Source organism: Carcharhinus amblyrhynchos, chromosome 10, assembly GCF_965287045.1.
Source record: "Carcharhinus amblyrhynchos chromosome 10, sCarAmb.v2.hapA, whole genome shotgun sequence".
NCBI classification, from domain to species: Eukaryota; Metazoa; Chordata; class Chondrichthyes; order Carcharhiniformes; family Carcharhinidae; genus Carcharhinus; species Carcharhinus amblyrhynchos.
The window spans coordinates 70388930-70406264 of NC_137333.1; the positions used below are offsets into that span (position 1 = coordinate 70388930).

The following is a 17335-nucleotide window of genomic DNA, read 5'->3' on the forward strand; positions in this document are numbered from 1 at the left end:
ACAGTCCTGAAGGACATAGCTGCTAGACTGTGTCTGCAGCAGGTTTAGGAAACCCAAATGAGGGGAAAAAACCTATTTGACCTCACCCTCACCAATCTACTTGTTGTAGATGCATTTGGCCATGATAGTATTGGAAGCAGTGAACATTGCACCATCCTTGTGGAGATGAAGGCCTGTCTTCAGATTGAGGATATCCTCCATTGTACCATGTGGCACTACCACCATGCTAAATAGGATAGATTTTGAACAGATCTAGAACTCAAAACTGGGCATCCATGAGATGCTCTGGGCCATCATCAAAACTGTGTTCAACTGCAATCTGTAACCTCTTGGCCTAGCATGTCTCTCAATCTGCCATCATGCCTGGTTCAAAGAACAGTGCAGGAGAGCAGACAGCAACAGCACCAGGCATACCTAAAATGAGGTGTCAACGGGTGAAGCAACAACACAGGACTGTTTGTATGCCAACTGGTAAAAGCAGCATGACACAGAAAGAACTGAACAATCCCACAACAAATGGATCAGCTCTAAGCTCTTAAGTCCTGTCACATCTAGTCATGAATGGTGGTGGACAATTAAATAACAAACCAGAGGAGGCAGCTCCACAAATAACCCCATCCTCAGCGTTGCAAAATCTCAATACATTAGTGGAAAAGACAAAGTTGAAACATTTACAACCACCTTCAGTCAGAAGTGCTGAATGTTTGATCCATCTTGATATCTTAAGTCTTCAGCATCACAAATATCACCCTCGAGCCAATTTGATTTTATCCACGTCAAATCAAGAAATGGCTGAAGGTACTGGATGCTGCAAAGGCTATGGGCCCTGACAACATACTGTAAGTGCACATGCATATACCCAGCAAACTGGAAAATTATCCAGATTATGTCCTGTCCAGAAAATATAGGGCAAATCCAACCTGACCAATTACTGCCACATCAGTCTACTCTTGATCATCAACAAAATGATGGAAGATATCATTCCCAGTACTATCAAGCAGCACTTATACGGCAATAACGTTTACTAACGCTCAGTTAGAGTTCTGTCAAGGCCACCCAGCTCCTGACTTACAGCTTTGGTCTAAATATGGACAAGAGCTGAGCTCGAAGTGACGCGAGAGAGACTGCCCTGACACTGAGGCAGAATTTCAGCGAGTGTGACATCAAGGACCCCTAGCAAAATTAAAGTCAATGGCATTCAGGATAAATTCTCCATTGGTTGGAGTCATACCTAGCACAATGGTTGTGGTTGTTGGAAGTCAAACATCTGTCTCAGGACACCATTGCAAGAGCTGCTTCATCAATGGCCTTCCCTACTTCATAAGGTCAAATTTGGAGATGTTCACTGATAACTGCACAATGTTCAGTACCATTAATGACCCCTCACATATTGAAGCAGTCCTTGTCGCTATGCAGCAAAACCTGACAAATTCAGGCTTGACCTGATAAGTAACATTCGCACCAACAAATGCCAGCCAATGGCGAACTCCAACTGTAGAGAATCTAACCATCTGTTCTTGGCATTCAATGCCTTTACTATTACTAAATCCCTCCACTATCAACATGGTTGGGGGGGGTTGATGGAATACTGTCTTCATTTGTCTACATCAGCACAGTTCCAAAAACATTCAAAGCTAAACACATTCCAGACAAAGCAGCCCACTTGATTTGAACCCCATCTGCCACCATTAGCATTCACTCCCTCCACTATCAGTGTGCGCCATGTACAGGATGCACTGCAGCAACTCGCCAAAGGTCCTTTGTTAGCAATTCTGTCCTCCAAACTTGTGAGCTCTACCACTTAGAAGGATAAAGGCATCAAACACATGGGAACCCCACTACCTGAAAGCTCCCCTCCAAATAGCTGAACCTCAGCATTGATCCCTGTGGCACTCCACGAATTACATTTTGTCAACCTAAAAATTATCCATTTATCTTGATTCTGTTTCCTATTAGTTAACCAGTCCTATCCATGCTAGTGTATCACCACCACCACCCCCAACAACAAAGGTTCTTAACTTGTGCAGTAATCCTTTCTGGCACCGAATCAAATGCCTTTTGGAAATCCAAATACACTACATTTACTGCTTCCCCTTTAAATCACTCTGCTTTGAATATTGAATTAAAACACTAGGGCTTTACAGTCCTGGAACTTTCAGCATTCCTCTGGGGTGAGAGAGAGACTGAAACACACTGTCTTCCTCCACTAGCTTCTAATAGCAACTCACAAACAGCAGAATTTTCAACTCCAAAGAGACGAAGACACTAAATGCTGGGAATACGCAGCAGGTTAAGCAGTTTCTGAAAAGACAGAAATAATTAACCATTCTTAACCTGCTTGACCAGAGTACTTCCAGCATTTTCTGCTGTGATTTCAGATTTTGAACATCCTTTACAAATTAGCTTTACTTTTCTTCTCTGCATCAAGCAACCATGGGTACTTGTTTTTAGATAGGTGTGATTATTGCTGAAGCATAAATGATGGAAAAATGAGAGAATAAGATATTATTAGTCTTAATTGACGCCCCTACCCAAAAATCGATGGGCATGATTGCCAGAAACAGTGAAAAATAAGATGCCAACAAACTGGCCAAAATCGAGTATAATGATCCCTAGTCCATTTCCCCCTTCCACACACCTGATTATTCCATCCAACGTGGCAGCAGTATAGTGGGATATCTAAGATAATATGTCTAGCCTAAATGGATTAAGTATGGGTCAACCAATACCAGCACTTCTGAAAACTACAGTTTGCTCAGCGAGGTTTCTTACCATGGTCTTCTTTTATGGATTTTATGTCACAAATGCTTCAATTGCTTGTACTTTTAAGTTAGATAGTATATTGCTTTGGTTCACTGACTGATGGGAGTCTTGCCAAATGTCAATCTTTTCTCAGAGACAGAAAAAGCATTTGGACTCTGCAAAGCTTGTCTTCATCACACTTGCATAAAGAACAGTTATTCAAACTTTGTCAATCATATTGATAAATCTGTTAATTTTCACAAAAGACAGGATGGGGTGACATTTAACATCAAAGTGGTTAAAAGCTGAAAACTGCATCAATTTAATAATTCACCTCAATTCTGCTATGCAATTAAATGACTGTCGCATAAAATATTAATATTTTGCATCAAATGTTCCATTCTTATAAAACATCATCCCTTGTATTAGGCAGCTATGGTTTCATCCTGTAATATAATAGCAGATATGACAACACATTGTTATTATTCAAACTATCATCACAAGGGAAACTGCAGCAGGACTTTCACAATTGAAGTTATTGCAGGCTTTGTAGTTTTAGTGGTACCTCAAATATATATCATCCAGGCTCTGAGAATCATGGAAAGATTGTTCTACAGGCTGTTCCCAGGGACACACTGAAACAAACACCAGCTGTTGCTGGAGGATCAACAACTTGGTGAAAGACACTCTTTGGTCTGTCCAAAACTTATTGGTCTTCCGCCGCAGTGTCCCCAACCCAAGTGTTGCAGACTGGCACATTCCAAAACCCAGGACTATGTGCTGAGGGATACACTAAAGCTTGGCGCAGCCACCGCAGAGGTGCAATGAGGAAAAGTCACCGTCTTAAACCTTTCAACTAATCATGAACTGAGAGGAGTGGAACTATATAGACCTCCCTTGGACCATAAGATTCACATTGAATGTATACAATGAATTTACATGTATCATAATTGTATGGAAGCATCTCAGAATGCACTTAATCTATGTAGATAACTTTAATATCTTTGCATCATTTGAAATGACCATTTTGAAATGTCTGTAATGTTTCTTTTGTATTCAAGCACTTCAGTGCAACATGAAGTATGTAGAAAACCTATTATTGCACTGTGTGATAACACTTAGAAATGTTTGTAATGTCTTTGAGATACTTTATGAACAAAGCATGTTTTGGCAAAACTAAAATAATCGGAGCTTTGAAAGGAGTAACTTATATTTTATTGCATGCTCTCCAGTGGATTAGCGAAAGTGGAGCTTCAGGCCAGGGTAGCAGTGGCAGGTGGATGCAGTACATTTCTTTTTTGGCTACCCCTTCAACCCAAAAAAAGGCTATGGTTTGATCCCTTGAGGGAGAAATGAATGATAATTATGAACGTCATTATTCAAGTTGATCACATTGGCCTTTATTGTTGGTATATTACTGATGTACAAGTTATCTGAATGGTTTGAATGTTTTTTTACAAAGCATTATGGGAATTATTTGAGTTGATTTAATATTGTCACATGTATTAGTATACAGGGAAAAGTAATGTTTCTTGTATACTATACAGACAAAGCATACCATATATAGAGAAGGAAAGGGGAGACTGTAGAATGTAGTGTTACAGTTATTGCTATAGTGTAGAGAAAGATCAACTTAATACAAGGTAGGTCCATTCAAAAGTCTGGTGGCAGTTGGGAAGACGCTGTTTTTCAGTGGGTTGGTATGTGATCTCAGACTTTTGTATCTTTTTCCTGACTGTCTGAGGTGCGTGAGGTCCTTGATTATGCTGGCTGCTTTTCCAAGGCAGCGGGAAGTGCAGACAGTGTCAATGGATGGGAGACTGGTTTGAGTTATGGACTGGGCTTCTTTCATGACCTTTTGTAGTTTATTGTGATCTTGGGCAGAGCAGGAACCATACCAAGCTGTGGTACCACCAGAAAGAATGCTTTCTATGGTGCACCTGTAGAAGTTGGCGAGAGTTGTAACAGACATGCCAAATTTCTTTAATCTCCTGAGAAAATAGAAGCGTTGGTGGGCTTTCTTAACTATAGTGTCCACATGGAGGGACCAGGACAGGTCCGAGATCTGGACACCTAAAAACTTGAAGCTCTCAACCATTTCTACTTTGTCCCCATTGATGTAGACAGGGGCATGCCCTCTATCATGCTTCCTGAAGTCAATGACTATCTCTTCCATTTTGTTGACATTATTGTCGTCGCAGCAGTTCAACAGATTCTCTACCTCTTTTCTGTATTGTGTCTCATCATTGTTTGAGATCCAACCCACAACGGTGGTGTCAACAGCAAACTTGAAAATCGAATTGGAGGGGAATTTGGCCATGCAGTCATAGGTGTATAAGAACATAAGAACATAAGAAATAGGAGCAGGAGTAGGCCAACTAGCCCTTCGAGCCTGCCCCGCCATTCAATAAGATCATGGCTGATCTGTCGTGGCTCAGTTCCACATTCCCGCCCTCTCTCCATAACCCTTAATCCCCTCTCATCAAAAACCCATCAACCCGCGTCTTAAAAATATTTAGCGAGGTAGCCTCCACCACTTCAACGGGCAGAGAATTCCAGAGATTCACCACCCTTTGAGTGAAGAAGTTCCTCCTCAACTCTGTTATAAACCGCCCCCCCTTTATCTTGAGGCTGTGCCCCCCTAGTCCTACTATCCTTTCTGAGCGGGAAGAGTCTCTCCACCTCTATCCTATCCATCCCATTCATCATCTTATACGTCTCAATGAGATCTCCCCTCATTCTTCTAAACTCTAACGAGTACAAGCCTAATTTATTCAGCCTCTCCTCATAGCCCAACCCCCTCAACTCTGGCAACAGCCTAGTAAACCTCCTCTGCACTCCCTCCAAGGCCAAAATATCCTTGCGTAAGTACGGCGCCCAAAACTGCACACAGTACTCAAGCTGCGGCCTCACCAATGCCCTATACAGCCGCAGCAAGACCTCCCTACTTTTAAATTCAATCCCCCTCGCTATGAAGGCCAGCATCCCATTCGCCTTCCTGACCACCTGCTGCACCTGCAAGCTGGGTTTTTGCGACTCATGCACAAGGACCCCGAGGTCCCTCTGCACCGTCGCCTGCTGCAGTTTTTCTCCACGTAAGTAATAATCCTTCCTACCATTATTCCTACCAAAGTGGACCACCTCGCACTTGCCAACATTAAATTCCATTTGCCATTTCCTGGCCCATTCGCCCAGCCTATCTAGATCCTTCTGTAGACTCTCCCCACCCTCCGCACAATTTGCCTTTCCACCAATTTTGGTGTCATCAGCAAATTTCGACACCCTACACTCGGTTCCCTCCTCCAGATCATCTATATAAATGGTAAATAGCTGAGGCCCCAGCACCGACCCCTGGGGCACTCCACTAGTCACCATCCGCCAATCCGAATAGCACCCATTGACCCCCACTCTCTGCCTCCTATTTGACAACCAGTCCTCTATCCACGCTAACACCCTACCCCCAACTCCATGCCCCCTGACCTTCTGCAATAACCTCTTGTGAGGTACCTTGTCAAATGCCTTCTGAAAAATCAAGAAAGACCAATGTAATGGCTGGAGATACAGCCTTGTGAAGCACTGGTGTTGAGGATGATCATGTAGGAGGTGTTGTTGCCTATGCTTACTGACTGTGGTCTTTGGGTTAGGAGGTCTAGGATCCAGTTGCAGAGGAAGGAGCCAAGCCCCGAGGCCACAGTTTAGATACGAGTCTCATAAGGATAATGGTGCTAAAGGCTGAGCTGTAGCCTATGCATAGGAATCTGACATAAGTCTCTTTGTTATTTAGGTCTTCCAGGGTTGAATGTAGGGCCAGGGAGGTGGCTTCTGCTGTGGACCTGTTGTGATGATAGACGAACTGTAATGGATCCAGGCGGTCTGGCAGGTAGGAATTGATCTGTGGCATGACTAACCTTTCGAAGCACTTCATAATGATGGATGTCAGAAACACCAGACGGTAGTCATTAAAGCACGCTGCCTTAAGAGGTATAGAGGTTCATTAATCAGAAGAACTCTTGTGCAAGATCTCAAAGCAGAGTTATGATCAGCTCAGTGGAATTATTAAACAACGAGCAGGTCCTTCACAGCTCTTGCCTCAATGCAATGAGCTGCTCCTCTATCATGTCAATTTCTTCCCTTCCCACAATTTTCCTTATCTGCATGAACTTTTCTCGCTACTGCTCATCTGCCTCCTCCAAACACAGGCCTCTCTTATACTATAGGGTTTTGCATATGCAACACAACAATGCAACCAAATTAGTTCTTTGAGCAGTTGAAACATTTTTCTTAAAGTTTATTAGTCACAAGTAAGACTTACATTAACACTGCAAAGGAGTAACTATGAAATTTCCCTAGTTGCCACAGTCTGACATCTGTTTGGGTCAGTGCACCTAACCAACACGTCTTTCAGACTATGGGAGGAAACAGCAGCACCCAGAGGAAACTCACGCAGACTCGGGGAGAATGTGCAAACTCCATACAGACAGTAACCGAAGCCAGGAATCATACCTGGGTACCTGGTACTGTGAAGCAACAGTGCTAACCACTGTGCCACCCTCTGAATTTGTGCTTCAGTTTCCCTATGGAATGTTCTATAATTAGTCTGTTCCTCCCTGGCTTTGGTTGTGTTGGCAGTGTCTGATGGGTATAAGCAGGAATATCAGTAACATTCCTGACCTCCTGAAATGGATCTGGAAAGAGGGGGGCATAGTCTGCCATCCATCCCTATGTCAGAATAACCGCATCTTGGCAGCTCCCGGGTACTTTCCCCTGACTCAAATAACAATGTTTCTGTGATTGTCTACTAGCTGGAAGTCAGTGGAGTGAAAGCTTTTCCTAATCACTAACTCTGGTGTTATGGTACTTTGACACTAGTAGATCCACAGTCAATGAAAACATGAATACAAAGGTGGTTGTCACAGCAGCAAATCTGCTTGATGCAGCTGTGCAATACAGACTGTGATATGCAGTTGACGCCCCTTGCAGTAGTGCAAAATGATCCAGTAGTAAAAAAAAATTAAGGGCTATAGTGACTGGCAGAGTATGCTAATCATTCCAGCAGGCAAGTGTTCCTGTTGCCGGAGGTTGCTAATTTCAGCAGCCTGTCTGAAGTACAGCTTCCTAGTTGCTGGCTTCAGCAATCTGCCTGAAGTACAGCTTCCTCCTGCATTGCACTTCAGAAATGTCCGGTGGCCCATACACCCTGATGGCCCACAATGAACACCCCTTTCATCTGTTTTCTTCAAAGGCCCAGCTAATGATAGTAACTGCTACTCTTTCTTGTTTTCCCATTTCAGAGAAGAAAGCAACAAAAGCCTCATAACACAAGCTTATTGAGGAGAAAACAACAGAAAATTGTGGGTATAAAAAAAACTATCTGTAGCCTGGAAAATGTACCAAATTAGACAACAAAAAGATCAATTTAACAAATGCAGTTGAGCGTACCTTCATATACCTCCAAGGGAGATGATGACCTAGTAGTATTGTCGCTAAATTATTAATGCAGAAACTCAGTTAATGTTCTGGGGACCTGAGTTCGAATCCCACCACTGCAGGTGATGGAATTTAAATTGGATAAAAATATCTGGAAGAACCTACTGATGACCACAAAATCATTATAGATTGGTGGAAAAATTCATCTGGTTCACTAATGTCTTTGAGGGAAGGAAATTTGCCATCTTTATCTGGTCTGGCCTACATGTGACTCCAGACCCCACAGCAATGTGGTCGACTCCCAACTACCCTCCAAGTGCAACTAGGGATGGCAATAAATGCTAGCTGAACAGCCAGTGACATCAGTGTCCCACGAATGAAAACAATATATACACCTTCAAAAATGTTTGGGAAGATAGGAAATGTGTAGGTAATCTACAAGTGCAAAGCAATGTTGGGAGGCAAATCAGGAAGCAAAAAAACAAACAAAATGAATACTGAACCAATGTTACTCTAATTCCCTTAGGTAGTTGAATAAATTCATTCATGCCAATTTCTGAGTCTTTATGCTTTGAAATCAGTGCTTACTTGTTGAGAACTGGTACACTATACCAATTAAAAAGAAAACATAAGATGTCCAAGGTGAGAATTTTGGACCTTCTATGCAAGTGAGATTAGGTTGTAATTGAAAGTTTGGCAGCAAGATGGCACAGGAGAGCACATTTTAAAAGACAAGGGCCTCAATATTAACCAGCCCATGAAGGCAGGGGCAAATTAAAGGCTTATGGGCAATGTGCCTATGTGCATATGTCCAGAGCCTTCTTTTTAAAAAAAAGTACCAGACTATCATGGCATCATTGTAATAACATATTTAAATTGGGATCCTACAGATACAGATTTAAAATTCACTTTTGTAGCAAGTATTTCCGGGGATTTGGAAAACCCAGCAATGATAGTGAGGCACCAGCTGCTGGTGCCACAAGGAGTGGTTTTTCAGCATTTTCTGTGAGCCAGGAGGGTCAGAGGTTTTCACACCAGTCCCTCAAGGAATCTGCCTTTTGCTGATCACTATTTCTCTTCCCACCCACATCCCCCCATCTCCTACTCAACAACCTGCCCTCTTTATCGCAATTCTCCCTACTGCATCCCTCCTCACCACAATAATCAATCTTTTCCTCCTCTCACCAAGTTGCAACATCTGACCCCAGTCCAACTCTGTGACCTTCTCCACCCTTGCATGCTGACATTGTCCTTCAAATTGTCCACGTTCTCCACTTTGATATTGGGGCAGCATGATTATACAGTAATTAGCACTGCAGCCTCACACTGCCAGGGACCCAGGTTCGATTCCAGTCTTGAGTCACTGCCTGTGTGGAGTTTGCATGTTCTCCCCGTGTCTGCGTGGGTTTCCTCCAGGTGTTCCTGTTTCCTCCCACAATCCAAAGATGTGCAGGTTAGGTAGATTGGCAATGCTAAATTGACCTAGTTTCAGGAGGATTAGCAGAGTAAATGTGTGGGGTTACAGGAATAGGCCCTGGGTGGGATTGTGGTTGGTACAGACTCGATGGGTCAAATTGCCTTTCCGTACTGTAGGGATTCTATGAAAATTCCCAAGTTGTATCTTTCTTCCCGCACAACCACCAGCCAGACGGTCAGTTAGCCAGTTGCCGAACAGGAAAGGAATTTAAAAAACGATAATGACGTCCCGCTGGTTAAGATCAGCAGATCATCTGCTTCTCTTTGGCTCTGCCAGGTTCTGTATGGTTGATTTTGTGCCATTATTGGAAATAAGGTAGGTAACCTTAAGTGGGCAGATATGCCTCAGTTTAAATGGACACCATGACAATCAATTTTTCTTTTGGGAAGGCAGTAGGATAGAGTCAGTCTCAATGATCCCAGAAATGGATTGCAGGCAGCCACAAGGGCAGGTGAATGCCAAAACAGGCCCTCTAGCTCAACAGCTCATATCCCCTCACCTTACCACCTACTCACGTCCCATCATATCCCTATGCTACCCCCATAGCTATTCACCCAGTATCCGCTATGGATAGGCTGCAGGAAAATATGGAGGTGACAATCAAACAGAGTTCTCACTCTCACATTTTGAAAAAAAGAACTCTAATTTATGACAACTCAATTTGTTAAAACACAAAAATCTATCAATAACCACAAAAATGACATCTAATCCTTTCATAGCCTCTTTAAACTGTCAATTAAAACGTGAACTCAAACACTTGCTGAGACAAAAATGCTTTTGTACCTTTCCAAAACTAATTCGTAGCAACACCAATTGTAATAAAAGCCTTGGAAAATACCAAATAAAAACTACTGAAGTTATTTTTTTAAAAATATTTCATCAGGTGGTTTGTCAAAACTATTCAGCAGTGGGTTTCTTTTAAATTAAGCTTCGGACTGATTTTGTTTTCATATTTTAAGGCCTGGGTGTTTAAAACGTCAATTCATGCCACTTTAACCTATTTGCCCTTTAAGAACGTTTACATCTATTCCACAGATTAGGCAAGAATTAAGGATCTCAGAACAGTGAAAGAACTCAGCATTAATTTCAAATGGCCTTGCTGAGTTTGGGTTTCCTGCCTGTGTAATTTATGCCCTGCCCCCTTCCCATCAGCAAAAATAGAATCAATTGGAAATGGGGGCACGATTTCTGCATCTCAGCTTTGCCCACCACTGTTCAAGTTTCTGGAATCACACTGGCTCAGCAAAGATCTAGCCCTTTAATTATATATTTTCACCTTCAATAAAACAATTACTGGATCCAGCAGTTAAGAATTTTATAACATTAATTCTGATAAAAGAAAACGTTTTTAGAATTATTTTCTTTCCTTCACTTCAATGCTGCAAGAAATAAAGCTGTGCTTTGAAAATGTCCTTAAATTTGAATAATCTGATAAATGACATACTACCTCAATCATTTTATTTGAAAATCACAGACCATCTAAATTGCTGGTTTTTACTTTAGGTTCCTTTTCTAGAACCAAAACTGCTGACCTAAAGTTGTTTGAACAAAACCCTACAGATATTTGCTGGCTAAATGGACTGCATTATGTTATAGCAACCTCTACCGACAAGGACAATTTAAAGCTGAAATGCCACTTAATTTAAAACCCAAGATAGAAGTGAAAAATGAAGCTTAACCAAAAGTCAAATCTTTATTTCAAAAACAGACAAGTTTTTAAAATTTCTTTAAAACAAAAATCAGACATATCACACTAGTGTACCAGCAAAGCAAAAGCAGAAGATATAAACTTCTAGAATTGCAGAATTACTTTCTGGAGATATTTTGCAAAACAAACAATTAAGTAAGTGCAGGACAATAATTCCTCAAGTTTAGAAATGATTTATTTTTAAACACCCCTCTCACAGTCTTCACCCTTTGATTGCCTAAGATTAGCTTACTGATTTTTTTCTGATTTGAGCTCTGGATTATTTTTCTAGTTATGGAACTTCAGGCATCATGAGTACAACAAACTTGATGGACCAGCTAGCCTTCTCCCCTCACCACATTTTTTTTTTATACATAGGTTTGTAAAGTTCACCAGAACTGCATTCAAAAACTGACAAACAATAATGTTACATTTATCGACTATTTGATGGTTCAGTGAATTGGCACAAGTGGTTAACAAAGCACATTGGTGCCTGGAAAATTCCAAACAATAAACTTTCCATCTCTGCTAATCCAATGAAAATACATAAGAGAAATCAGGACACAGGAGATTTAGAAATGCAAAGAGAGAAGTTGAGACAACAGAACATTGTAGCAATGCAGATAGAGGCAGGGAAAGTGGGAGTAGTACGAAAGACTAGGATCCGAGGGCACAGCCTTAGAGTAAAGGGTAAATCCTTTAGAACCGAGATGAGGAGGAATTTTTTCAGCCAAAAGGTGCTGAGTCTATGGAATTCATTTCCACAGAAGGCTATGGAGGCCAGGTCATCATGTGTATTTAAGACAGAGATAGGCTGGTTCTTGATTGGTAGCCATGATGTGGAGATGCTGGCCTAGGCACTGTAAGAAGTCTCACAAAGCCAGGTTAAAGTCCAACAGGTTTTTTTGATAGCACGAGTTCTTGAAGCACTGCCCCTTCATCAGGTGAGTGAAGAAGGGTACCTGACGAAGAGGCAGCACTCCAAAAGCTTGTGCTATCAAATAAACTTGTTAGACTTTAACCTTGTATTGTGAGACTTCTTACTCTTGATTGGTAAGGGGATCAAAGATCATGAGGAAAAGGCGGGAGAATTGGGTTGAGAAACTGATCAGCCATGATTGAATGGCAAAGCAGACTGGAGGGCTGAATAGCCGAATTCTGCTCCTGTACCTTATGGGACAGGAAGGGACACTGTTTAACAAGTATCTTACACCAGCAAATAAGGCAATTGCAGGGTGGTTCTTTATCTGAACTCACAAAGCATCAGCAAGAAGATACGTGAACAAGTGGCAAAATAGAGGCAAATGATTAGATTTATTCACCATTACAAAGACATGATCAAGATTGGGAAATAAATATTCCAGGGTACACAACATTTCAGAAAGCCAGACAGAATGGTAGAGGAGGAGGGGTGGCCCTAATGATAAAGAATGACAGAAGGACAATAGCTAGAAAGGATCTGGCCTCAAAAGATCATGAAGTTGATCTGGATTAAAAGACTTAAAATGTTGCAAAAATCAGCAGCAAACCTGAGGATTAAGATTGTTTTAGAAACCAAAGGGCCATCTAAAAGTTGATAAAAAGGGAAAAAAATAGAATGAGAATAAACTAGCCTAAAATATTATAGATCTTAAAATCTGCTTTATAAGTATGTAAAAATGAATAAAATGGCTAAACTAAACTAAACTGAGAAAAGGAGAAATTACTTCAGTCAAAAAGGGTTGTGGAATTCTATCCCATAGGTTTGTGAATGCTTCATCATTGAAATACATTTAAGGCTGGGATTGACAGATTTTGTCTGTCAGTGAATTGAGTATAGGAGTGGGCAGGAAAACAGGGTTGAAGACCAAGGTTAGCCATGATCGTATTGAATGGGGGAGTAGTCTCAATGGACCATATGGTCTACTTCTGCTTCTATGACACCCAGCCCTGCCTTATCCTCCTCTCTCTCAATCCTTCCAATAGTCCAGCATCTAGTGGTGGATTACTGGATGCTGTCCACTTTAGCTCATATGCTGCTGAAACTCTAATCCAGAATTTTCTACATCTAGACTCAAATATTTTGATTCAATCCTGGCTGGCATCCCATGTCCTACCCTCCATAAACTTGAGGACATCCAAAGCTCTTGTCCATGTCCGAACCTGCAAAAACCCTCAGTTTGCATCTTAATCCATGACATCTAGCCATACACTATAGAAAAGATGTCAACCTTAAAGAGGGGTTAGAGGAGATTTACTAGAATGGAACCAGGGATAAAGACTTCAGTTACACAGCAAGACTGCAGAAACTAGGGTTGGTATCTTACAGCAGGGAAAGATAAGGGGAGATTTGGCAGACAATCAAAATTAAGAGTTTTGACACAAATAAGCAAGGAGAAACTGCTTCCAGGAAGAGGCCCAGTAGCCAGAGGACAGATTTCAGTGAGTTAACTAAAAGACCAGAAAACATTATTTCTGCAGCTAGTTATGATCTGGAATGCACTGCCTAAAAGAGTGGTGGAAGAACTAAAGATGGCAATTTCTCTTGACCTATTGTGTTCCTGTTTAATTTACCTTGCACTATCATTCATTTCATAATTTAATCATAACTGCCTTCCAACCTTTGGTTCTCATCCCCTGTCCCTCTCCCTTGTAAGGATAGCCCCAGCAATTACAGGCCAATGAGTTTAACATCAGTAGTGGGCAACCTACTATGAAAGAAAAAAAATTGGCAGTGGTAAGACAGGTGGCAAGAGCAGTTAATAAAGCATATAATATTCTGGGCTTTATTAATTGGGGCATATAGTACAAGAGCAAGGGGGTTATGCTGAAGTATTGTGTATGGCTCTGGGCACCATATTGTAGGAAGGATGTGAACACATTGGAGAATGCGCACAGCAGGTTCACAGGAATGGTTCCAGGGATGAAAGACTTTAGTTACGAGGATAGATTGGAGAGGTCGGGACTGTTATGCTTGGAGAGAAGGTGGCTGAGAGGAGATTTGATTGATGCATTCAAAATCATGAAGGGGCTGGACAGAGTGGATAGGACAAAACTGTTTCCACTCATAAGCAGATCAAGAACAAGACACAGATTTAAAGTGATTGAAAAAGAAGCAAATGTGATGTGAGAAAAGACATTTTCACTTAGTAAGTAGATTAGGACTGGAATGCACTGTTTGGAAGTGTGGCTGAAGCAAGTTCAATTGAAGCATTCGATGTTTCTCATCAAGTAATCAATCAGCGGGATTTTACGGCCTCGCTCAGCCCGAAACCGTAAAATCTCACCCGAGATCAACAGACCTTTCCATGGTCCATTCCTCGCCTGCTCCAATTCCCATGATGGGCAGGACGGTAAAATTCTGCCAATATGCAGGGGCACAGAAAAGGCAGGGGAATGATACTAAGTCACACTGCTTGTTTGAAGAACCATATACAATATATTAATTGGCCTCCTTCTCCCCCGTAACAATTCTGTGCTTGCCTGTACTTACCTAACAGGATTTAAACTTGTAACATTTACAGTTTTGAAGAAGTATCAGATACCAAAAACACTAACTCTTGTTTCTCTCTGCACTGGTGCTGCCTGGTTTCCTGACTATTTCCAGCATCTGTCTTAGGAATGGGACAAGTCATTCTGTTCTTCAAGTTTGTTTCACGTTTTAATTAGATTATAGCTGAGCTGTATTTCAAGTACTTTTGTTCAGTATCACTTGATACCATTATCTGACAAACAAAAAGATCGATCTCACACTGAAAATTCCAACTGACCAAGCACATACGGTCTTTAATGGGGGCTGTGCTCCCCATTTCCGCAACAATAGTGGCACTCCTAAACGATCTGTCTCTAAGATTCTACTCTCTTGTTCTGGATTCCCCCACTATGGAGGAGTTTCTCTGCATCTACTCTCTATAATCCCTTCATCATTACCTTCTAAACAGGACACAAGTCAAGTTAAGCTAAAGATTTAAGTATTGATATCATACTGTGGAATCTGCATGTGTGCCCTGCAAGTTCAATCCATCTTTCCTGAGGATCACTGACCAAAGCTGAATACAATACACAGATGTTACCTTACAAGTGAAGCATAATTCCTTCAGGTTTGAATTTCAATTCCTTTGAAATAAAGGCCAACATTCCATTTAACTTTTTGAGGACTTTATTGGATTTAAGTTTGATTTCCCAAGGTTTTTGAGACAAAAATGTTTCCTGAGACACAAACCAAAGTTTACAACATGGATTAGATATAGCAGCTTGGTTAAAAGTCGATCAGAGAAATACAAAGGATTGGGATTAATGGATATCGGTAGGGTTTGGGAAAGCTTGCTTTGGATTATACTAGGTTAATTTTTGTTCCTGTGATGGCAATTTATTTCTATTTTGAGGTGGGGGTTGTTGCTGGCAAGGCTGGCATTTGTTAATCATTCCAGCGTCAGAAACGTTACACGAGTTAACTTGTATAGCTAAAGCAGCCAGATATAGCCAGCTTGCAGAGATAGTTACTTGTACAAAGGTGAATTTATCTAAGAGTAGGAAATCCAGGAAGCTGAGATAGTGTCTCTACAAACAAAGATTCATAGTTGATACCTCAGAAAACCAACACCATCTCTATGAGGAAGAGGTGACAATGTTCATTCACAGCAGTTTACAAGGATAATCTCATAAATTTTGGATACATCTAGTGCTCTTAATTTGTCATTTAAGACATCTAATTTAAAATTAATTGCATAACTTTATATCAATTTAGTGGCTGATCTCAGTACATTTATAATCAGCAAATAGTTTATGCTAACTTGTGACATATGAACATTTTTTTTACCCCATCCTTAAAGCTACAAAACCGATGCTCAGAATTGACTGAGCAAATCTTGATCCATTCCTTGCTTGTTCCAAAATCCAAATTCAAAATCCAATTGAATCCAATGCATGGTCTCCATTAGAAACAAACAAGATCCAAGCTGACAAGATAAGACAACTGCACCCCATCTTGGGCTTGATCTTAACCAAAAGGCCGAGAAGCGATTTTTTAACCTGCTTATTACTTCCCGACTCAATGTTTAAGTGCTACTATCCATGATCATAAGGTTAACATTTGTTAGTTCATAACTTTGCAGGTCTGGGTTATTGATTAAAGCATTAATGATTTGATAGTTTGTGAATATCCTGAGGAGGTTGAAGTGCTCACTGGAACTTGTTAATCAATGCAAGACAGGTTCACAAACCAGCTTGGCATCATTCGGCTAAAACGGAGCATGGTAGTATGGTGATTAGCATTGCTGCTTCTTGGCGCCAGGGACCCAGGTTCAATTCCAGCCCCGGTCACGTCTATGTGCAGTTTGCATATTCTCCCCATATCTGCATGGGCTTTCTCCGGGTGCTCCAGTTACCTCCCACACTCAAGATGTATGAGTTAGGTTGATTGGCTATGCTAAACTCACCCTAGTTTCAGGGGAATTAGCAGGGTAAATATGTGGGGTTACAGGAATAGGTCTGGGTGAGATGGTTCATGCAAACTCGATCGGCCGAATAGCCTCCTTCTGCATTGTAGGTATTGTATGATTCTATTCTATGAATTGATCCTTGACAGGGGGGCTTAAGGTGAACAGTTGGGGAAATAGCTGGACCTCTTGATTGATATTCTTGTCAAGGTAGGATCCCAGTGATTTCCTCCATGTCTCAATACTTAGCGAACCACTGATGTCTCATGATGTATCGAAGTGTTGGGGGGCTATGTTTTCCTGTTCACTGAAGTTTGTGTGTTCTAAATCCTCTATCTGTGGTCATTTTTTTAAAAAAATGAACACAACTATAATAAAAATACGGGCGACAGTCCATGAAAGTAAATTGGAAGTACTGTGATGGTGAATTTCATGTATTGCATCATACTTTACCTTATATTTTCAATTGCGCAGGTGACCTGTTGTTGAACTGTATCATAAAGAGCGACACTGTACCCTGCGCTTGCAAACAACATGGCCCAGCTCCGTCCAACGATTCCACTGATAAATACAATATTTTTAAAA

General features: G+C 41.3%; 1 protein-coding gene across 1 annotated transcript in view; it reads right to left on the reverse strand.

Annotated features, from left to right (window-relative positions):
• cryl1 (crystallin, lambda 1) overlaps positions 1-17335 on the reverse strand; it is a 59850-nt gene that overhangs the window by 42285 nt on the left and 230 nt on the right. Inside the window, exon 2 of the mRNA XM_080197315.1 lies at positions 17204-17311. Within this exon, the coding sequence (XP_080053441.1) occupies positions 17204-17311 (108 nt within the window). The remainder of the gene's footprint in view (positions 1-17203; positions 17312-17335) is intronic.